The 24,576-nt window shown below is 43.6% G+C and overlaps 1 protein-coding gene across 1 annotated transcript in view; it reads right to left on the reverse strand.

Annotated features, from left to right (window-relative positions):
* The window catches only part of LOC308298652 (kinesin-like protein KIF1C), a 79,097-nt gene continuing 54,521 nt past the window's right edge, over positions 1-24,576 (reverse strand). The window contains 9 exon segments of the mRNA XM_080742295.1: positions 1-5,582; positions 7,535-7,723; positions 10,533-10,856; positions 11,459-11,717; positions 14,367-14,456; positions 16,286-16,410; positions 17,455-17,650; positions 20,727-20,888; positions 24,079-24,177. Coding sequence (XP_080598421.1) covers positions 5,266-5,582; positions 7,535-7,723; positions 10,533-10,856; positions 11,459-11,717; positions 14,367-14,456; positions 16,286-16,410; positions 17,455-17,650; positions 20,727-20,888; positions 24,079-24,177 — 1,761 coding nt within the window. The 3' untranslated portion in view covers positions 1-5,265.

Genomic DNA, 24,576 nt, shown 5'->3' on the forward strand with positions numbered 1-24,576 from the left:
GTCAAGCACAAACACAGCACAAGTAGCAGTGATAATAATTATTAATTCATGATAATAACGATATAATTATTCGTGGCGATGATTGATTTAACAACATCACAAAAAGCAAAGGGTTAAAAAAGAAATCAAATACCGGTTCTCAGAGGTTGGTTCGGGGACCCCCAGAGGGTCCAAAATGGACCCTTTATTACGGGACCCTCCGTAAGGGTCCGTTTGGTTCCATTCCTACTCTTTAACGGAGGTACAGGACCCCCGTTAAAGAGGTTCCATTTGGACCCTGTTGGGGGACCCCGAGCCTCATGTTGGGAACCCAGCGGGGGTTACAATACTCAGACAGGAAGCAGAGAATGGATACACTCAGAAACCAGCCAATCAGAAGAGGCCACAAGCTGGAGATACAAAACCAAAAAAAAAAGAAAGAAATTAAAAACCATAAAAGGAGAAATAAAGTGGAAAAGTCAAAACCAGACGAAAAAAATAAAACTGAAACAAAAAAATAAAACTACATTTCCCATAACACCCGGCGGTAGGTAGATTGTCCCGTGATTGGTGGATACAAGTGAAGAGAGCGAGAAAGACTCGACAACGTGCTCCTCCACCAGCCAATCACAAATCACTTCCTGTTTGTTTTATTCGTCACTATCGTTATCTTCGTCATCATCGCCGCTGGCGACGCCCCACAGAAGGGAGCGCAGCCATTGGATGGTTTTCTCGTTTAAAAAAACTAAACAAAAAAGAAACGTGAAGGTCAAGGATCGTTGTGACAAACTCCCACAATCCCTTGCTCCACGCGAGCAGTCAAACATCTTCGTCTTCATCGTCATCATCACAAACATCAAACAGATTCCTTATCGAACGTTCAATATTGTTGCTTTAGCAACGCGCAAACGTCCTAAACTCGTTTAAATAATTCACCTTTAAACCGGCATTATCTTAAAGGCATATTATGTCACTTCACCCATCACAAAACATGAATACACATGTATATTTCTGGGGAAGTTTTTTAGGCGTCCATACCAAAAACAAACGGTGAAAAAACAAAGGGGCGAAGGTATACCATACTATGCCTTTAATGAAGTCTTCGACGCATCAAGTCTTATGTTTTATGATTATTACATCATTTTGGTTAACAGGAAGTTTGTCCCGGCACGCTAGCAGCTTACTTCCTGTTCCTGTTTAACTTTGACGGCGCGTCTGTCCGTCCGTCCGTCTGTCGTTCTTGTCCTTGCTCAAAGAGTCTCAGAACAACGTTAAAAGCTCCAATACCTGCTCCTTCCACATGTCGGAGAAGAAATACGATAAAAACTCCTGTTTCAGACAGGCTTTCAGAACTATGCCACGGTTCGGGAGAATCGAGACATCTGAAGGCGTAGCGCGAGTTTCCCAGAAGAAAGTTCTCCGAGGCCTTCCCGTTGGAAGGTTCTGAATGACGTCGATTTTAGTCGTATCCAGTGTTGGGGAAGTTAAACGTTACATGTAACTGAGTTACGTAACTAAGTTACATTTTGCTGTAACTTGCTGGTAACTGAGTTACATTCATATTTCTGTAACTCGTCAAGTAACTGAGATACTTTTTGGGTCATTTTTGGCTCAAGTTACAAGTTACAATTAGTTACAAGCGAGGTTATGATTTTACATTTAAGTTTTGTTAAGATTGACGATCAAATGTCCTCAACAGATCATCATTTTCTTCTTTTTGAACTTCATTTAAGGAAAACAGATGTTTACTAAAGAAAATGTCAACGTTTTTTTAAATAAAGTTGAGAGGCATATTTCTGCTGGCATGTGACCTTTTTTGTAGGATAATATATTTTGTTTCACGTACACCAAATGTATATTCTCAATTTAATGCTAGAAAAAAAAAGTAACTCAAGTTACTCAAGTAACCTTTTCTATGTAACTTGAAACTTTATAAGTTACATTTCTCCAGGGGTATAACTTTAACTTGATCAAGTTACTGCCATGGTGAGTTACTTGTAACTGTACAAGTTACACTTTCAAAGTAACTTCCCCAACACTGGTCGTATCACCGTTCTTTATCAAACTGAAGTTCAGACATGGGACAAGGAGCATGTACTGGCCTCTAGTGTTCAGTCCTACTCAACACCTCAGGTTCTCTAGTCTACACTAAACAGTGTCATTTCTGCTTTTCCCACGAAAGCTTTTGCCACAATATGGATGCTAGTGTTGTACACTTTGTGGTGTAGTGTTTAAGACAAACATTCTCTCCCTTCTTTCTTCTCACACTTTTATCTGTTCTTTCCATCTCTCATTCCCCTCCCGTCCTTCCCTTTCTCAACTACAGTAGTCAACTACATTTCCCATAGTTCCTTGGGTCACCACCACACCCCTTACGTCTCCCAAAATCCAACCTTCCTTGTGCCTACATCTCCCAGGATTCCACCTTCCTTGTGCCTACATTTCCCATGTTTATTTCTGTCCATAGATCCCGCTTATTGCGCCTTGTTTTGAGACCACATCTCCCTCACTCTTTCCTACATTTCCCATAATTCCTCCCGCTTTCCTACATTTATCCCATGGTTTCATAAACAGCGTCGGTAACAATAAAAACAACCCCGCCCCCCCCAGGTCATCAGGTGACGAGGGGTGGAGTTACGTTTAATTTTATTAATTTTTTGTCATCGTCTTCATAAAATTGTCACCGCCGCGACAAAACGTCTCAAAATAGTAACATCTCCGAATATATACACACAAAACCAGTCCCAGTGTGTATATATGAATATATACACACAAAACCAGTCCCAGTGTGTATATATGAATATATACACACAAAACCAGTCCCAGTGTGTATATATGAATATATACACACAAAACCAGACGGAGTCCCAGTGTGTTTCCTCGTGTTTCCTCTCAGGAGTTCCCGGGTTCAAGGTTCGACTCGATCGTCCTCCACAGCGTCGCCCAAACGGATCGGAGCGACGGAACCGCTCCGTTGTACGAAAAACTACTCCTTCATCATCATCTCCCCGATTGCCCGATTTTACACGATCAGATCTTCAAGCTAAACGATACATCGGACTTTTCGCCAATTGGCTCCTTGTGCAAGCAGCCATACTGGAAACAAATTCTTCTCTTCCTTCTCGGGTGTTAGGGAGGGGTCGTTTTTTATTAAGGGGAACTACTGGAGAAAATGTATAAGCCCTGGTATAAAATACCATGATGACCCTCCCTCTCAATTGGGGGAAAAATCAATGACCCTCCCGAAGCATAAAAAATGTACCCTCCCCTACAACATGATATTTACCACAGTAAAATTATGCCTAAAACATAAACTTATAGTTATTCCTAACCAGCATGGCGAGGTCAGAACAGAGAAGCAAGTTCTGGTTTGGGCACTGCGAAATTTCTTTTTTGTGCTGCCATTCATTTTGTGCTATTGATTGCCTGTGGTCAAATCTGAATCAAATGCGCATTTTCATGGAACCAAATGTTCTATTTGTACACTCAGAGTTGTGGCGGTCCTTCAAAATCTAAATGTTTAAGGACCACCAATCATGTTTAAGAATCATCAGAATCATCGGTAAGACCTGTGAAGGAAGCGAGAAGAGGCCCGATTTCACTCCAAAATGGCTGCCGTGCATTGGAGCCTGTCGACGGCATTGTACGATAGCGTGCAAACTGAGCTTTTATCGCTCTTTCCACGGAGGTAGAGTTTATCCTTCCACTGATGGGAAGTCAGTCGGTATTCATTTCAGGAGTCGTTTACCTGTCTGTCTGTCTGTCTGTCTGTCCTCTCTTTGGTTTCTTGCTGCAGTTAGCAGGCTAGGCTAGCATCGCAGGCTAGCGTCACAGGCTAGCGTCACAGGCTAGCGTCACAGGCAAACTGTGACGAGATGTCGTAGACAACTGAGGCTAGCTGGCTGGCGCGCACTACCATAGCCGGTGACGCGGGGGCTAAACGCTCTAGCTGGCTAGCCTACGCTCAACACCGCTCGCACAGAGGCTAAACAGGCATATGCAACCAAACCACAGCCAGCGCAGAGGCTAAACAGGCTAGCTAGCTATAAGTACAGGCTAAGGCGGCTAGCGGACACAGAATGCCATTGTGTTATCGGTCTTTGTGAAGACGTGGGTTCTTTTAAAAAGAAGCCGGCCTGACACTTCAGAGAGGGTCCGTGGACCCCCAGGGGTCCTTCAGGGTGTCCCAAGGGGTCCCCCGGCAAAATGATCGATAGTTAATAAAAGGAACCAAAATGGGTTCGTCTGTAACTTTTCAAAAGTCGTGAAGGTGCGTTGGTCGAACGCAGACCAACCTTTAAGGTGCGCTCCCTTCCCGACCGAGAGGCCAAGGATTCGTTTCGAGCGAACACGTTTTACGTGCACAAAGCCGCCGCTCGTTGCCTACGTTTAAGCCACGCCCACCCCCTGCACGCTGACCGGCACCGACAAGGTGGATCCAATCACGCGATAAGATAAGAGATATCTTATCTTTTATCTGGGGGAAAGCAACTTTAGAGTCGACACAGCTAGCAGCTAGCGGCTAGCAGCTAACACCTAGCAGCTAACACCTAGCAGCTAACGGGTAACAGCTAGCGGCTAACAGCTAGCGGCTAGCAGCTATAGGCTGGCAGTCAGTTTTTTTTAAAGCACCTCGTTGTCATCGTCCAATGAAAACCATCAAATATAAAAGAAAAAAAAGAATCAATCAAACTAAATCTTGATACAAATTATAAATCCCGACCACATGCGGCCAAAATCACACAAAAAAAACAACTAAACAGAAAACAAGTTTCTAGCTTTTACCAACAACTCTAAATATGATGCATGGGAGTCAAACTAGCAACCCCACGTACACACACACACACACACACACACAGCAGGATTGAACAAACACACACACACGTGTGTGTCGTGTTATTTGGCATAGTGTGAATTAACGTGCACTCATACGGTTGTGCGTTAAGCAAAAGTGCTGACACACACGTGCGCACACACACACACGCACATACAAACACACACACATTTACACACACACACACACACACACACACACACACACACACACACACACACACACACACACACACACACACACACACACACACACACACACACACACACACACACACACCTCAACTACAGCAAACGCCATTCCACCTTTTTTACGTCACATATTTACAGCTTTCCTGTGATTGGCCGGTCTCCGGCGGGTGGAGGCCCAGGAGCCAATCAGAAACCTCGGTGCGTCACCACAGGGTTCAATCAGAAGTTACAAAAAAAAAAAAAAGTTCAAAGTTCAAGAGGTCAGACGGGAGTCTCCTTGTCGTCGTGGTTACCGCCGTTGCTGGCGTTAGCGTTAGCATTAGCGTTAGCGTTGAGGTCGGGCGCGCTGAACTGCCGTCTCATCCTGGGAGGCGTGGTGAAGCCCCACCCCCCCCCACCGGCCCCGCCCGGCCCGCCCTCGCCCCCCCTGGTGGCGGGAGGCTGCCGTGGCAGGCTGTGGTAGTGCTGCTGCGGGTGCGGCGGCCCCCCTCCCGGCTGGAATGGTGCATTGTGGGGGTTGTAGTACGGGTGGTGGTTGTACTGGTGGTGGTGGTGGTTGCCTTGGTAACCTCCTCCTCCTAGAGGATGGGACGATATGGAAATGTCACGTCACGTTATTGTTGACCAAGATAAATCGTGATTTTTACGATATTATTGCGATAATCAAAATGACCATTATCCTGGGGCGTAAGTACATGTGATAAAAAAAATTGCAGATCTACAAGCTCACAGCGCACCACGCTGTGAGCTTTTAGATTGGCATTTTTTTGGCAAAGACATTTGGTAGAGAGTGAAAAATATGCAGCTCAGCAAATAAAAGGTGAATTGATCCCAATGTGGACAATGTGAGCTTGTACATGTGAGCTTGTACATCGGCTATTTTAACTCTTTCAATGCCACCTTTTCACCACTAGAGGGCGCCCAATGGCCATAGAATCCTACATAGACAAGCGCTGGCCGGCGGCTCGGCTCGAAAAAAAAAAAAAAAACTAGTTCGGGATCGGCACCCTGATATAGAAAAATAAAGCCAAACTAGTTCGGGATTGGCACTATAAGAGTTAAAATAGCCAACATTTAAATATTTACAGGGACATAATACAGTCAGAAGTGGACTTCCCAGTCAATATGGAGACGTTTAAGTTTAGAAATCGCTTCATAATTGACTTTGATCAAATCAAACTGTGGTGTCCTTTCTTTGCTTCCTAGATAGCCGCACTTCGCCACACTGCGCTGCACCACGCATCGCATCGCCTCGCCGCGAATGTTTTAGTTATTTTTGGGTGGGCACAAAAACGAAATGGGTGGGCCTAGGCCTAGTCAGACAGATGGAAGGATTATATCTCCACACTGGCTTGGGAACGCCTCGGTATACTCCCAGAGGGAGTGGAGGAAGTTGCTCAGGATAAGGAAATCTGGAAATCCCAGTTGGAACTGTTACCCCTGCGACCCGATTCCAGATAAGCGGTTGAAGATGGATGGATGGATGGATACCACCTGTGGTTCAATGGGGTGCTAGCGAGGATTGGTTGATTTTCACATGATATTATCTAGACAATAACTTTTTTGCTGCCATAGCAGACGATCTGTGCGCAGATCATATGCCAGGCGGGTAAAATAATCAAACAGCTTCAAAATAAAAAAAAATCGGTGTGAAAAAAAGACCATGTTATAGCCGTGCAGCAGCTTCCTTGTTTACAATGCAGCTGAGCTATGATTGGGCCTCAGACCGGATACACAAACCTAGATCCGGTCAAAACAGGATCTTTTAATTGTTTCATAATGATTAAAGCTAATTAAATTTCCGGGATCTACGGGCATGGCAGAGCGGTACAGCGGGAAACCTCCTGTTTCCACGGGGATAGCAGGAAATGAGTTAACCCTGAGTTAAGGCCCAGCGTTGCTTTTTGACAACATTTTTTAAATCATTTTTAAAAAAATGTTATAATTAGTTTTCCTGTTCTTTTTTCACATTAACATCACCATTAAATCCTATTGTTTAGTATTACAATGCCATTGGCCACGATATTTGTATATAAATACCCCCCACAGAGGCTGACATTCACACCTCCCAGAGAAGTTGAAATTCCAGCGTCTGGACAAACAACATCTCACTTTTTAACTGAAGCTATTCTTCACTAAAACATAAGTAAAATGCCTGTAATATTGTTTTTCGTGATCATTAGATTGTCTAGAACACGTGCATATGGGCATATTGTGAAAAATATACCCAAAATGCAAATTAGAGCATGATTTATGATTTATGGCTATAAAATCTTACAAAAACATTATACATTTTTTAACATTACATTTTCCTGTGATTAGGACTCCTACAACACCATCTGATTTTATATATTTTTTTTTTTGGCCAGTAGAAATTAATTCGTGTCTTGCAGGGTTAATAGGCATTGCATTTTTTCTAGTTATTATTATATTATATTATTACCTCCTCCTCCTCCCCCTCCTCCTCCAGGTCCGGGCGACGCCCCCCTGCGGTAGCGCGGTCTCCCCTGGTGCCCCCCTCCCCCTCCACCCGCCACTCCCCCTACCCCCTGGTGGTTGCCGGGGTGATGGTGATGCTGCTGCTGGTTGCCGTGGTGACCGTTGGAGCCGCTGTCCAGGGAGTTCCTCCTGTAGCGCCGCTGCTGGGGAGGTTGGTTGTTGTTGTTGTTGCCGTGGTGATGGTGAGGATGCTGGTAGTAGCCGTTACCGGGGCCGTTGCCTGGGGGATCATGTGACCATTATGACATGTGACCATTATGACATGTGACCATTATGACAGAACAGAACAATTACAATAGACCCTCTTCACGGCCCGCCCACGCATGCGCACTCAGCGAATTTCTCAGCAACTCCCTGGTGCTGACGTCAGCTTTGAAGGGTAAAATAACATAATTGCTGGACTTAAAGCCAACAAATCATTATTTCGAACGGTAAAGTAAATTATACCGCTTTGTGCCTTTTACTATCTTGTGTTCTTGATCATGCTAGCCGTATTTTATACTTTACTATTCGGAAATTGCATTAAATTTGCGATTTCTGTGTTAACTCTATGGGCTTTTAGTAGTTTTCCCCCTTCAACCGTGAGTCAGCACCAGGAAATTGCGTAACGTGAATTCGGTCAATTGCGGGCATCAGTGCTTTTGTAGCGGCCGGTAGAGACGGGCTGGTTTTATACATGAACGTGATCTGGAGTTGGATTAGGAGACAAATGCACTTTGGTGAATCTCACTGGCCTGGCCTGTATTGGAAAACCCCATTTCCTGATCACATCATCTCCCGTTGCATTGTGGGAATTGGAGTTTTTCCTCTTCAGCCCGCAGCTGCCCCAGATATTAAGCTATGGTTTAATATAAAACCTTATTAGGCACTGGGAGACATCAAAGAGTTTGACGAGTGCAATGTTTTAATTTTACCTCAAATAATTGCGATTAACAATTTAAATGTGTTTTTGTCGTTGACAATTACGTTTCTGTTTGGCTTTTAGGCTTTGAAGTTGCACATGGCAGATATGACACATACAGTAACCTAAATACACAAAGAAATGACTGACATATTTGACAACTTTATACTTTATGACATTGATAGTTGAAACAGCAGATCTACAAGCTCAAACGTGTCGCATTGTGACACGTTGTGAAATAGGCGATTTTATTTATCTGTTATTTAGCTCTGGTGTCAAATTTGGAGGCGAAAGGCTACTAAAGCCCTCTCTCTCTCTCTCTCTCTCTCTCTCAAGCAAGTCAACTCTACCGAATTTTCTACTTAAGCAAAGTATGGTTTATGTATGTTTTGTAATATTATAATTTATATCTGCAAAGTAACCACAGTTTTAAGATCAATAAATCAGTAACGATTAGGGATGGCCAACGGTTAACCGTTACCGTTAAACCGATAAGAAATTGGTTACCGGTAAGCAATAACGGTCAATTTTGACCGATAAAAAAGAAAAGAAAAAGGAAATCAACCCATGTGTCACACCAAAAGCCCCGTACACCAATATCTACGCAACATCAAGTCATCAACCATGCAACTATACACGCTGTGGTCACACCTTTCTGCATTCACGCAACTGCGAGTCTGCGACGCTGCTTGATTTGGAGTCGTACACGCTGACTTGTTCAACAAATGCTCCGTCGTGGTGTCGTCGATTGGATTTTACAAAACAGACCCCCGTCGTCACATTGAATCCCGTTTAAGAAGAGCTTAAAACACAACTTTCTAATGTTACATGTTGATGACGTGAGGAACGCTAAAGTCGTCTTGGTTACAGTAGGATATGCGAAAATAACAAAGCTGAGCTCAGAGTCGCAAATTCAATGATCGCTGCATCAGCACACACAAAACACGGGCGAGAGAGAAAAAAATGAATGAAATGGACATCACGTTTAGCCGATTCAACCATTCCAAAAGTCATACGATTGAAAGTTATTGCTCTACATGCGAGCATCTCGCTGAGGCTGTTTTGTTAGGCGATATCCAGGGAGTGCACAGAATGTTAGAGAGGCATGGGCTGAAGGGCCTTTTGGTGGACAATTCTGTTGATAAAAGTTAAGGGCTCCAGCCCCCTTTGCTGTATGTGCGCACGTGCCTGGCGAAAGCGCATCACATTACAGACTGATCATTTCAATCCCACTGTTTCTTTGCAAAAACACATTTCTTTTAGAAAACATTTGTATTCTTGTTTCTCCTAGTTTTATTGTTTGTAATGTGTAAATATGGCACTTTATTATGGGGAAAAACGGGTGTATTTTCCTTTTTTAAATCGCTAAAATAGCGCATTTTTGAACACATTTCCTTAACGGTTAACGGTTAATTAACTGATAAGGCCTTTCGGTTATCGGTTAAGAAAAAATCTCCATTTGGCCATCCCTAGTAACGATACAATATTTGGATCCGAGATGTAGTGGAGTTGATAGGCCTAGTAAAGTACTGGAAATTGGACCTACTCAAGTAAAGTACAAATGCCTACAAGTGCAGTCAGTAGGCCTACTCAAGTAAGTCAATGTATTTTACACACAAGTTGTTGCAAAATCAGTAAATAAATCATATAGAAATATGCTCATGGTGTCTAGAAAAAGCACCTGTTTTTGTTTGTATTGTGTTTACAATTAGGTAAGAAAAGAAACCTTAGAAAACCGTTAAAACAACAGATAAACCGTAAAATGTTCTAGCGCACGTGCATGAGGAACCCGGTCCGTCTTGCACCCCTGATAGAAGAGGCTAGAATCGCCAATGCGTTGTGAGCTTGTAGATCGGCTATTATCAGCACGCAACCAAGTGTAAAATCAGTCATTACGATGCCATCAAGGCCTGCCAAAAATACATTTTAGTTGACTAAATCAACTGTAGATTTAATCGCCAAAAAGCGTATGATATTTAGTCGACTAAAATTAGACTAAAACTAAAACTTCTCAGGTGACTAAATTATGACTAAAACTAAATGAGATTTTATTCAAAAGACTATGACTGAAACTAAATCAAAATTTGCTGTCAAAAACAACCCTATAACAACGTGTGATTGGGCCTACCGTTGCCTAGGTTACGCTGCTGTTGCCAGGCAGATCTCTGCGGGCTGGGGGTGCGGCCTCGCTGCTGAGGGGGCGGGGCTTGGAGCAGCGGGGGGGAGGGGCTGCACTTCCTGTCTCCTCCTCCTCCTCCGCCCACCTCTCCTCCTATTGGCTGGCCCTCCCCCGGCCCCACCCCCCCGGGGAACATCCCGGCCAGCAGGGCGGCGCTAGCGGGACCCCAGGACATGCGGTGGGCGGGGTTACTCTTAAAGGGGAACTTCAGCTTGCAGTCCTGGGGGGGGATGAACCGACCCGTACCGGGAAGGTGGACCGGAACCACTGGACCTACACACACACACACACACACACACACACAAAATGTATGCGTTAAAAACAAAATCCACATTTTAGTTTTGCACCACGGAACCTCTCTCACTGGACTAGTTTCAGGCTCACTGTTCATAGCGGTGCACCAACCAACAGACAACATGTCCATATATATACATATATATATATATATATATATATATATATATATATATATTAGAGAGGTTATCCTACCTGGTGTGTTAGTGGTGCGTAGCTTCTTGGTGATATTCTGTTGCTGTGGTATATACAGTATAATATACAGTATATATATATATATATATATATATATATATATATATATATATATATATATATATATATATATATACAATATATATATATATATATATATATATATATATATATATACAATATATATATATATACACTGTATATATATATATATATATATATATATATATATATACACTGTATATATATATATATATATATATATATATATATATATATATATATATATACTGTATATTATATATATATACATACAGTATATATATATATATATACATACAGTATATATATATATATACATATATATACTAGAGAGGTTATCATACCTGGTGTAATAGAGGTGCGTAGCTTCTTAGTGATGTTCTGCTGCTGCAGGTTGAGGATGCGCTGCTGTTCCTGTTTCAGCCAGCGGAGGCGCCCTCTGCGGAAGGCGGGGTCTTCCTCCATCAGACGGGTCACCCTGACCTCTGGTTGGCCGCCGCTGCCGCCCGTCACGCCGGCTCCGCCCTCTTCCTGCTGGGAGGCCCCGCTCCCTCCGTCTTCCTCGTCCACGTCACCGTCGTTGTCCTCGTCATCGTCATCGTCCTGTAACAGCCAATAACAACTCAGATATTAGAACACACAGCCAATCACAACTCGGATATGAATGTGGTTGCGATAGGCCAGGGGTTTCAAACTAGTTTGACTCTGGTCAGTGATATTGATGTAGCGATGAATTCTGGTCAGTGATATTGATGTAGCGATGAATTCTGGTCAGTGATATTGATGTAGCGATGAATTCCAAATATTCTCAACCTATTCTGAGGCAAGTAGGCCAGTGTTTCTCAACCACTGGTCCTGGGGACCTTTGGTGTGCCCCTGAGAAGGGTCAAGTGTGCCCCTTGAAACTGCTTGAAAGCCAGTATTGTATTTATCATGTTAAAAATGATTTAAACCAGTGAAAACAGCCGATCTACAAGCACACAACGCCTCGCGGTGTGCGAGGCGTTGTGTGCTTGTAGATCTGCTGTTTTCACTACTGTTGTGCGACAGCCTTGTATGATGAAGCAGGGCTTTACTTTGTGAAGAAACGTACACATTTGAAACTTGGAGATGCAAGGTTTCTTCCCAACAGTGATGATATTTACACCCCCATATTATGTTGGTGTGCCCATGGATTCTTGGGACATGAAAAGTGTGCCCATGCAGAAAAAAGGTTGAGAAACACTGAAGTAGACTAATCCTGTGACTTCATCCCAGAACTCATCTTCTCCCAGCACATCTTCATAGCCTAAAGCGGCTGTGAGTCGAGGAGAGAGTATCGCACACAAAAATGCGCATGGTTCACAGAATTAAGAACAGCGAGGTACCCCAGGTATCTGGTCAAATATGTTGTAAATGTCAGAGACAGCCATCAGTATAACACCAGAGGAAGCTCTACTGACTTCATACCATACACATTTACCATCGGTATAACCCCAGAGGAAGCTCTACTGACTTCATACCATACACATTTACCATCGGTATAACACCAGAGGAGGCTCTACTGACTTCATACCATACACATTTACCATCGGTATAACACCAGAGGAAGCTCTACTGACTTCATACCATACACATTTACCATCGGTATAACCCCAGAGGAAGCTCTACTGACTTCATACCATACACATTTACCATCGGTATAACCCCAGAGGAAGCTCTACTGACTTCATACCATACACATTTACCATCGGTATAACACCAGAGGAGGCTCTACTGACTTCATACCATACACATTTACCAGGTATAACACCAGAGGCTCTACTGACTTCATACCATACACATTTACCATCGGTATAACACCAGAGGCTCTACTGACTTCATACCATACACATTTACCATCGGTATAACACCAGAGGCTCTACTGAGTTCATACCATACACATTTACCAGGTATAACACCAGAGGCTCTACTGACTTCATACCATACACATTTACCATCGGTATAACACCAGAGGCTCTAATGACTTCATACCATACACATTTACCATCGGTATAACACCAGAGGCTCTACTGACTTCATACCATACACATTTACCATCGGTATAACCCCAGAGGAAGCTCTACTGACTTCATACCATACACATTTACCATCGGTATAACCCCAGAGGAAGCTCTACTGACTTCATACCATACACATTTACCATCGGTATAACACCAGAGGAAGCTCTACTGACTTCATACCATACACATTTACCAGCGGTCTGGGAAAGAGCACATTCCTATACTCAGCAGCCGTTATGTGGAATGGACCTCCTAAAACACTCAAAGGTTTATTTCATTCAAATAAAAATATAATTGGTACATTTTCCGTTCATTCTCCTCACTAGAATGTGTGCTGACCATATAAGGACTTCCACCATGGCCCGTGTTGCGAGCGTAGCTAGATTCGGTTTTCAGAGGTGGCCAGCCAGTCCTCGACCAATCAGGGTAGAGTATGGCCGTAGTTACGTTATGATGTTTAGTTATGATGGTCAAAATAAAAGTTTTGAGAACCACAGTCGCTCTGAATTAAGAACGTCTGCTAAATGCCTAGATTGTAAACTACTCATAAACTCATAAAATGCCACAGTCTCGTAGTAAATTAGTATCATACATATCCTGAAGCTGGATTCAGTGATTGGGTCTAATGACCAAAACGAGAACATTATAATGGTGTAAAAATTCTATAAAAAACTAAACATTTCCACGCTGTAAGGCCAGTAAGGGACAAGATGACCCCCGGCCACTTTCATTATCACTGAATACACCTTTAAACCCATAGTCTCAAAGGGCACTTTCAAATCTACACATAAAAGATGGCTAGTATGTTTTCATAACTGTGTCCCATTTTGCAACATCAGATCACAAATATCAACAAAAATGATATATCATTGTTGTGGGCTCGCAGACAGTACAAAGCCAGGGCCCTTAGCCAATGAGGTGCAATTGAGATGCGGAAAAAAAACATCTGGGAGTGGTGTTAGCTGGAGTATTAGTTGAGCTTCACATGACAGTTAGAACGCTGCAGATAGAATATACCCTCGACCAGCTGTCCATCAGTCCGTCCGTCCGTCCGTCAGTCTGTCAGTCTGTCTGTCACACGTCACACTGAACAGGGATCACTCTCTCCATCTTCATCATCCTCTCCCTCAGTGTGTGTTCTCTATGTGTGTCTATGTGGTTGTGTAGCAGTGTGTAGCAGTGTGTAGTAGTGTGTAGTAGTGTGTAGTACCTGAACAGGTATAACTCTCTCCATCTTCATCATCCTCTCCCTCAGAGCTTGGATCTCTTCATCCTTCATGTTGTTCTGGAGCTTCACTTCCTGAAACGGTAAGTATGACATCACTTCCTGAAACGGTAAGTATGACATCACTTCCTGAAACGGTAAGTATGACATCACACTAACAATGAACTAAAACTATAAACCAGTAAGTATGACATCACACTAACAATGAACTAAAACTATAAACAAGTAAGTATGACATCACACTAACAATGAACTAAAACTATGAACCAGTAAGTATGACATCACACTAACAATGAACTAAAACTATGAACCAGTAAGCACTAAGGGCTTCTTACTTCAGGGTCATTTTCACACCAACTCAGGCTTGTTTCAGCCCACACCGGTTATACAGTAGGTTATACAGTAGGTTATACAGTAGGTTATACAGTAGGTTATACAGTAGGTTATACAGTACCTACTGTATAACCGGTGTGGGCTGAAACAAGCCTGAGTTGGTGTGACGATTCATCAGCATACACGAGACACGACTTAACAATACACCAAGGACAGAAAACCAGAAAGGAAAATCATAAAATAATAATACAGTAGTAATCACCCCTATAACGCTACCAACCCCATCTCTCTCATCTCTCTGCCATCCATATCCTTCCCCTGCCTCCCAATTGACCGAATTCACGTTACGCAACTTCCTGGCGCTGAAGTCACGGTAGAAGGGGACACAGAAATCACACATTTAATGCAATTTCCGAATAGTAATGTATAAAATACGGCTAGCATGATCAAGAACACAAGATAGTAAAAGGCACAAAGCGTTATAATTTACTTTACCGTTCTGGCTTTAAGTCCAGCTATTTCTATGTTATTTTACCCTCCAAAGCTGACGTCAGCACCAGGAAGATAATGAGAAATTCGCTGAGTGCGCATGCGTGGGCGGGCTGTGAATAGGGTCTATGGATACCTTGTCTATTAAATATTGTTCTCTGCCACTCCAAGACACACAACTCTCGACTATCCCTCATGCCCCACGGGACAGTATTGTTGCAGGTCTTTCAGTCTGAGTTTATCAAAAAAGCAACTGGGTTCAGCACCGTTGGTCCAACCAGTTTAACATTCACCAGGTTAGTTTTACTGAGGTTAGGGTTAAGGTTAGGTTTAGGGTTAAGGTTAGGTTTAGGGTTAAGGTTAGGTTTAGGTGTATCTCCGTCCCCCCTGACTTTCGTCACCTCCGTGCAGCCAATCACAAGCTTCCGCTGCCTTAAGCCAGTTGCTTTTTTGATACACTCAGATCAAAAAAGCCCCATACTTGGTGCCGTTGGCCACCATGTTTCCACAAACTGTGCCCAGTGTGGCCCGCAGCTCACAGGAGAGCCTCTTCAAGGGTACAGTAAGATATCTGGAGGACTGTCCTCCATCCACTTGCTGAGGACAGACAGCCGTCAGCACAGAGCAACCCTCTTAGTAGATGCTAGGTGATTGATTCTATACATTTCATGTTTAATCAGCACACGCCCCCTTCCTAAATAAAATAAGTCAACTGAACGTCGGTTGGAGTCGTGTTGCTGCACGGCAGAGGAAAACATACTGTAGGTCATTCATTATCAGTGTTATAAAGTTGCTAGATCAACAAGCTCATTCATAGAAGAGTTACTGACATAATAATATTCATAAAGTGTAATTCACCTGTAGGATGTCATCCATTCATCATTCATTATCAGTGTTATAAAGTTGGCAGACCAACAAGCTCATTCATAGAAAGGTTACTGACATGATAATAAATAAAGTGTATTTCACCTGTAGGATGTCATCCATTCATCATTCATTATCAGTGTTATAAAGTTGGCAGACCAACAAGCTCATTCATAGAAGAGTTACTGACATAATAATATTCATAAAGTGTAATTCACCTGTAGGATGTCGGTGAGTTTGTCGATGTGAGCCTTCAGGTCGTAGACCCCCACCTTCTCTCCTCCTCCTCCCTCTGTTCCTCCACCTTCTGCCTTCTCTGCTCCGTCACCCCCTCCCTCTCCACCTGACACAGGATGAGATGAATGTCCATGTCAACGACCCCCACACCGCACCTTGAGAACCAATGCTTTATGGCAGGGGTTTTCAAAGTGGGTGACAGGGCACCGCGACGGCAGTCCAGGGGTGCCACAAGATCATTTGATAATATTTGGAATTTATTTGGACACTTAAAAAAATATTTAGTAACATTTTAAACTTGAAGTACAAAGTTATTTTCAGTCAGTTCTAACCAAAATGGCTATTATCTCAACGTTTTCCTCGCAACATAATCACTAAAATATGCTATAAATATAAGGTGCTGGGAGTGAAAATTATGAATATAATGTAGGGGTGCCTCGGATGAAAAAAAAAATCTTTATAGGGGTGCCCTGAGCCAAAAAAAGTTTGGGAACCCCTGATCTACACAATTATAGAATGCAATAGAATTGATTTTTTTCTGTCTAAAGCAGTGGTTCTCAAACCTTTTCAGGTGTAGCGCACAGAACAAACAGATCTCCAAGACCAAACTGTGTCACCCCGTGCCACGTTGTAGATCAGGCTGGGTGTGTACTTTGACTTCCAAGAGCAAAGCGAGATGCGTGTTGTTCACAGTCTGTGACTGACTGCAGTGACCGGTAGCGGTTATTTCTGCTGTTTGTGTTTGATATAGCGTCCTAAAACAAACCCGCTACCGTTGAGTTTTAATTCCCCTCATCATTGTCGGGTAGTGTGCGGCCACCTTAAGAGTTGAGGCATTACATTTTGTATAACACGGTTCTATTGTGAAAATAATAGCAGATCTACATGCACACAACGCCTTGTGTTGCGAGGTGTTGTGAGCATGTAGATCTGCTATTTTCACAATGTCTGTCTCTAATATTTGACAATGTTTAATTTGTCATTTTAGAGGTATTTAAAAGTCCTTAAATTGTCATTTTAGAAATGTCCAGATACCCTCTATACACTTACATTTTTATCTTACTGTTGATTGAGAAAACAGTGTTGCACATTAAGTTAATAATCTGAGAACCACTGTTCTAAGTGTCTAAAGTGTATCCGTCTCCCCCACCTCCAGTGCTCTCCTCTCCTGGGGGGCTGCGCTCCTCTCCGATGCCCACAGTGTGGCACACGTCCTGGGCTACGGCCCTCCAGCTCTCCCTCTCTGTAGGATCCCTCTGGGAGAACATACGACACAGCTCCTTCATCTTCACGATGGACAGAGCCTCGATCTCCTGGCGAGAGTGACGGAAGTCTCCTAAAGCCACCTGAGAAAGGGGAGACAAGAGAGAGGTCAGTCTCCTAGAGCAGGGGTTTTCAAAGTGGGTGACGGGGCACCCTGGGGTGACGTGACGGCAGTCCAGGGGTGCCACGAGATCATTTGATAATATTTGGAATTTATTTGGACACTTGAAGAAATATTTAGTATCATTTTAAACTTGAAGTACAAAGTTATTTTCAGTCAGTTCTAATCAAAATGGCTGTTATCTCAACGTTTTCCTCGCAACATAATCACTAAAATATCGTCACTGTCGGGCAGAAACCTCGTATCTCCAAGTTTCAAATGTGTACGTCTTTTGGTAAAGCAAAGCCCTGCTTCATCATACAAGACTGTCGCACAAAACTAGTGAAAACAGCAGATCTACAAGCACACAACGCCTCGCCATGCGAGGCGTTGTGTGCTTGTAGATCCAAGAGATCAATATGTTTTGTCCAAGAGATAATGGACAAAACATATTGAAAGCGGCCATTGAAATCGCCGATTTTCTTTTTTTTTACCAGTGGCTCTGTCTGACTAATTAGCATAGGCTACCCAAAACATCATCGTAGGAAATCAAATGAAAGAGAGATGTAGCCTACTGTACTGTAGCTCTACTTTACAACTGCATCATTAGCCATTTTGTAGCTAAACAGTCTGGGTATTCTATTTTAAGTAGATTTGATTTTCCTGAGCCATAATTATCTATTTTCTAAGTTTGTTTTCTGTAAAAAGCCATTTGTGTTGAATGTGGGCCAAGTCATAAATAACATTGTGAAGCAATTGAAAGAGAGATGTGCTCAGCTATCTTTAATGTTATCCAACTCGATAGCAGGAAGACAGATATCAACCCAGACAAATAGCAGACAAACGTACTTTAGTTTGTTTTAGTGTTTGTGTGGAATATGCTAATTGCACAGAAGTATTAAAAAGAGAGCGAAATTTTGCAAATTACTTACAAATCGTCACTGACAGAATATAAATGGAATTCCAAGCCATAAAATAATGCACATTGCACTTGTCTTATGTGGAAATAAAGAAAATAAAAGAGAGTTATCAAGTCATGTCATTTTATCAATTGGCCCGTGGCCCTTTGACATGTTTGTAATGTGGCCCACCGGTTCTGAACTTCTGAAGTTTGAGTATCCCTGATGTACTCCGTTCTATAGCAGGGGTTTTCAAAGTGGGTGACGGGGCACCCTGGGGTGCCGTGACGGCAGTCCAGGGGTGCCGCGAGATCATTTGATAATATTTGGAATTTATTTTGACAATTGAAAAAATATTTAGTATCATTTTAAACTTGAAGTACAAAGTTATTTTCAGTCAGTTCTAACCAAAATGGCTGTTATCTCAACGTTTTCCTCGCAACATAATCACTAAAATACCGTCACTGTCGGACAGAAACCTTGTATCTCCAAGTTACAGGACCGTCGCACCAAAAAAAAAAAAAACTGGTGAAAACAGCAGATCTAGATCTGATCTAGATCTGCTGTTTTCACTAGTTAAGAACATATTTTAGATGATGAATACAAAACGAACGGTTTCCACCCGACAACGACGATATGCTATAAATATAAGGTGCTGGGAGTGAAAATTATAATGTAGGGGTGCCTCGGATTAAAGAAATATAGGTAGCACTTTACAATAATGACCTGTTATAAATCATTTATAAACATTTATAAGCAGTTTGTAGATGAGTAATAAACATGAACAAACTGTTTATTGACATTTGTAAATGTTTAACTAAACATTTATAACTGTTTTAAACATCATTTACATGTTATTAGTAAGTACCCAGGGGGCAAAGGAAGGTGTGCTGCATTTGCCCCGACATACAAAGTTGTCCACCAGAAATATTATCTATGACCCAGTAGGATCACAACCTATATGGACAACCCGGTCAATTTGTACGGCAAAGTTCAATATGGCCGCCTTTAGTTTTAATGGGGGGGTGAATAGGGCAAAAATTTAAACTGAGGGATATTTCCACGAAACTTCACAGGTTGATCAATGGTATACATATGAACATTTTTTGTATTGCAAGTTTCCATGAAATCCAATACGGCCGCCACAATATGGCCCCATAATGTAAGGACCCAGAAAATAGGTTTTGCCTCTAACTTTATATCTGCAACTTTTTTCCGGCACTTTACACAGCATAAATGATAAATTAGGCATAACTTTACAGTTGATAATGCTAATATCCTCATCTGATCTTTGATTGAAATATCAAAAAAATCACGTTCAGTGGAGCCGGTTGGACGTCAACGTGACGGCGTCAAGACGTTGTCACGGCGCAGAGCAGCGCGACGCCGCCAGTGGAACCCCGGCGTAACGGTGATCACGCGCTCGCACGTGGGTGTGTGTGCACGCTGCTCTGTTCTGCAGCACACTATGGCTGTAGTGGCTCAGAGTGAGGCTCCCTGCCGTGTAGCTCCACCCAGGCACCACTACACACTGTGTGAACGGAGCGCATGGCGCTGGGGAGCGCTACAACGGAAGATATGTGCGTTTTTTCGTCAGAAGAAGAATTGAACCGGATGTAGGAGTCTGTTTTGTTCTGGCCTCATTTCAGTGTCATAGCGACCAACCCTCGGATTGTACATAATATATTAATCACATTAATTAACTCATACTCTTTAGACTTTACATTTTTACATTTTCAGTTTGAACTGCCAAATTCTCCATATACTGCCATGTAATTCATAGCGCAGATCATGCACCAGGTGTGTACATGTTGTTCACAGCTTTCAAACAAAAAAATCTGCTTGGAAATCCGTTCAGGCATTCAGGAGATTCAAATGTAAACAAACATGGCTGCCATGTTTGAAAGACTGGGTTGGTATGGGGGTTAAACATGCAATTTCGCGATCGCGATCATGTCTAGATACACGGAAGTTAAAAAAGATAAAAATTGAAATATGCAAAAACAGCCCCAACTCGGGAAAGTTGAGAGGGGGCTGTCTATGAGTTAATAGCCATAGACAGACCTCCGACTATGGCACACAGTAGCCTACTTTTGAATAGTCTGAGATCTCCGTCTATGGTGTGTGTGTGTGTGTGCGTGCGTGCGTGCGTGCTTGTACCTCGTAACAGATCTCCTTGACCGCCTGCATGCGCAGGTCACTGATGGTGACCCTCTTGGGGTCTTTGCTGATTCGTCGCCTCTGGGGGATCTGGTAGACTCTGATTGGCTCCCTGCGTTTACCACTGCTGGGCAGACCGCACTTCTTCACTATGGACTGGACCTGCAGAATGTGTTAAATTAAAACATGTGTTGTGTTTGGAGCTTGTGGATCTGCTAGTACTGGAGGCCAGGGGTCTTCAACATTTTCAGGCCAAGGACCCCTTAGTGGAGAGAGAGATGAAGCAGGGACCCCTTAGTGGAGAGAGAGATGAAGCAGGGACCCCTTAGTGGAGAGAGAGATGAAGCAGGGACCCCTTAGTGGAGAGAGAGATGAAGCAGGGACCCCTTAGTGGAGAGAGAGATGAAGCAGGGACCCCTTAGTGGAGAGAGAGATGAAGCAGGGACCCCTTAGTGGAGAGAGAGATGAAGCAGGGACCCCTTAGTGGAGAGAGAGATGAAGCAGGGACCCCTTAGTTGAGAGAGAGATGAAGCAGGGACCCCTTAGCAGAGAGAGAGATGAAGCAGGGACCCCTTAGCTGAGAGAGAGATGAAGCAGGGACCCCTTAGCTGAGAGAGAGATGAAGCAGGGACCCCTTAGTTGAGAGAGAGATGAAGCAGGGACCCCTTAGCTGAGAGAGAGATGAAGCAGGGACCCCTTAGTTGAGAGAGAGATGAAGCAGGGACCCCTTAGCTGAGAGAGAGATGAAGCAGGGACCCCTTAGCTGAGAGAGAGATGAAGCAGGGACCCCTTAGTTGAGAGAGAGATGAAGCAGGGACCCCTTAGCTGAGAGAGAGATGAAGCAGGGACCCCTTAGTTGAGAGAGAGATGAAGCAGGGACCCCTTAGCTGAGAGAGAGATGAAGCAGGGACCCCTTAGTTGAGAGAGAGATGAAGCAGGGACCCCTTAGTTGAGAGAGAGATGAAGCAGGGACCCCTTAGTTGAGAGAGAGATGAAGCAGTGTAGGAGCCGATCTACAATAGGCCCTCATAGGCCTTCATGTATGTCCCATTTACCTGATGTCTAATGCCTCTTTGTCACCCTCTGCAGACATGGAGGAGAGGAGAGCTTAAGAACCTGGCCTAGAGAAGGCCAGGTGTAGTTGATTGGAGGTTCACAGCTTTTTACGTCTGGTTTTTTGTTGCTGCTGGCTCTTATACTATTCTAAGCTCTATACCAAGTCTATAATTTATGTTTTGTAGCCTGGAACAAAATGGAATAAAACATTTTTCAGTTCAACTTTAAACCCTCTGGTTTGGACCTTCCTTTTTTCCTTTTTTACGGGTTTGCTGCACAAAGTCAGTCAGTGCAAAAAGATACTCCTGGTCAACTATCACAAGGACAAAAGGTCCCTACAAGCAGGGACCCCTTAGTGGAGAGAGAGATGAAGCAGGGACCCCTTAGTGGAGAGAGAGATGAAGCAGGGACCCCTTAGTGGAGAGAGAGATGAAGCAGGGACCCCTTAGTTGAGAGAGAGATGAAGCAGGGACCCCTTAGCTGAGAGAGAGATGAAGCAGGGACCCCTTAGTTGAGAGAGAGATGAAGCAGGGACCCCTTAGCTGAGAGAGAGATGAAGCAGGGACCCCTTAGCTGAGAGAGAGATGAAGCAGGGACCCCCACAACCTGTTCATAGATTCCATACCGGGTGCGTTCGGAAATGTGCACCGGGTGTGTGCACAGTGTAGTGAGTGCAGTGGGGCGGTGATGTTGTAAAGTGCGTTCAGTGTGGCTTATTTACGAACGACCAGTTAAGAGGCAACTGTGAGCTTTTTCACTCTGAACTCTGAAGGTAAACCTTCTGAAAAGCAGCAGCTGCTAACGTAACGTTGATATTGAAAGGAGATGTAATTCATAACATTGGCAAACCTGCTGTTAGTTTACACGTTGATGCGTGTGAAACTATCAAGCCCAAACGACCAATTAAGCTGTAAATGCTGCATTTCGCTATCATTTCCGCCATTGTTCACAGCAGAGAAGCGCTCGAGACACGGCCATGAAAACCAACCAATCAAAACACCGTACTGACGCACCACACCGTCAAACCCCATCTTCTGAGTAGGGTCGGTCAGATCGTGCACTCAGCACACCGGTGCGCCACTCACTGGATTTATGAACGACAACGCACCAAGTGCACCGAATAAACGAACGACAACATGGCACACCAGTGCGTTGAGTTTGCATTTCCGAACGTTTTATTGTTTGACAGCACAACCATGAGCCACCGCCGAGCGAGCTGCAGCTGTGTCGAGCGTTGCGAAGTTGCATGAGCCGACTCAGCGCCGTTAAAAGTTGTAAACTAGGGGGACAGAATAGTAAATCTTCGTCCCCCAGACTTTTGGCGACTCCGAACTGTCCAAGTGGACACAGCGGAGCCAGTGGCGTTTCTGAAAATTGTGGGGCCCCCCTGCGAGGAGGTGGGTGGGGGCCCTTTTGCAAATGATGATGGAGTTATATCTGTTCAATGCCCCCACAACCAGCGCTCGCGCAGATACTCTACCGACTCGTCGGGTCGAGGGGAGCACATATAAATACACAATTAAGCTTTTAATACCACAACTTTTACACCACCAACAAGTGGAGTATGAACATGATTAGTGCCAACACTACCAGAGGGAGCTTGACACTAGAAACACAGCTGTAAACACAAAGCAATCTGTTGGACATTGTGTTTGATATGTCCATTCTAAACAACTGTTTTCTTTTGGGGGGGGGGGCCCCTCTGCTGGGGGCCCCCCCGCCTTGCGGGGGTCTCCCCTACGCCACTGAGCGGAGCGCTCCCTACCTCTGGTTCAGCCAATCACAAGCCACAGCCGACAAGGCATCGTGTAGGAAAAGTCGCAAGTAGGGCGTTCAATTACAGAAAGAAATGCAAAAAGTTGTCAGATCCAAAAGTGTTGGACCATGTTAATTGATGAAAGGGTGTGCGTGTGCATACACATGCACGTGTGTGTGTCATAGACTGTAAAAGAAATATGGACGGTGCAAAGCCATTGGTTTCTATGCGGCGAAAATTATGCTTTTTTATCCCTTGTATGGGTGTCGCCATCATTGTTTGAATGGTACCCCAGGAATCATAAGGAATGCTATTGGCTGCCAACGGTCACGTGGAACCGCAGGGATACATGGGAGAATGTGGTCGGAGCCTCCCGAAATACAGCACACGAAGAAGAACACAGCCGGCTGGTATCAGTTTAGTTGGCCACGCCCCCCGCAACTTTATCATCAATGTTAACATAAATGGGACCTTATTTGAACAAAACGCATATCATGGTGATATATGTGTGTGTGTGTGTGTGTGTGTGTGTGTGTGTACCTTGTTAGCAGGTAGCTTCTCTCTCAGAGAGGATATCAGTCTCCAGCTCTCCTCACACGATCTCTTGTCTGAGTCGTCTCCACTGTCACTGTCTGCATACTGACAACACACACACACACACACACACTCTATTAACTTGTTGTTAATATGAACCTAGCTAGACATCATCTATGAGATGTAAACCTCATTTGTACGTCCAAAATCAAAAGCATCAAACGTAGCAGATCTACAAGCACTAAGCACAGCACAACACAACACATCTGCTACTAACCTTATGTTGGGAAAAAACATCCAAAGAAATTCTAAATGTTTGAAATTACTGGAAGCAGTACATTTACTATATGGGGTTGTACAGTGAATATATGCTACAAAGTAGATCAAATATTTACAGTAATGTAGCAATTTACAATTTAGGCATTTAGCAAACAGTCAGCCCATGGTAATACAACACAAATCAGCACACACACATGTGCACGCACACACACACATGTGCACGCA

Source organism: Nannobrachium achirus (assembly GCF_963921795.1).
Source record: "Nannobrachium achirus genome assembly, chromosome: 14".
Classification (NCBI taxonomy): domain Eukaryota; kingdom Metazoa; phylum Chordata; class Actinopteri; order Myctophiformes; family Myctophidae; genus Nannobrachium; species Nannobrachium achirus.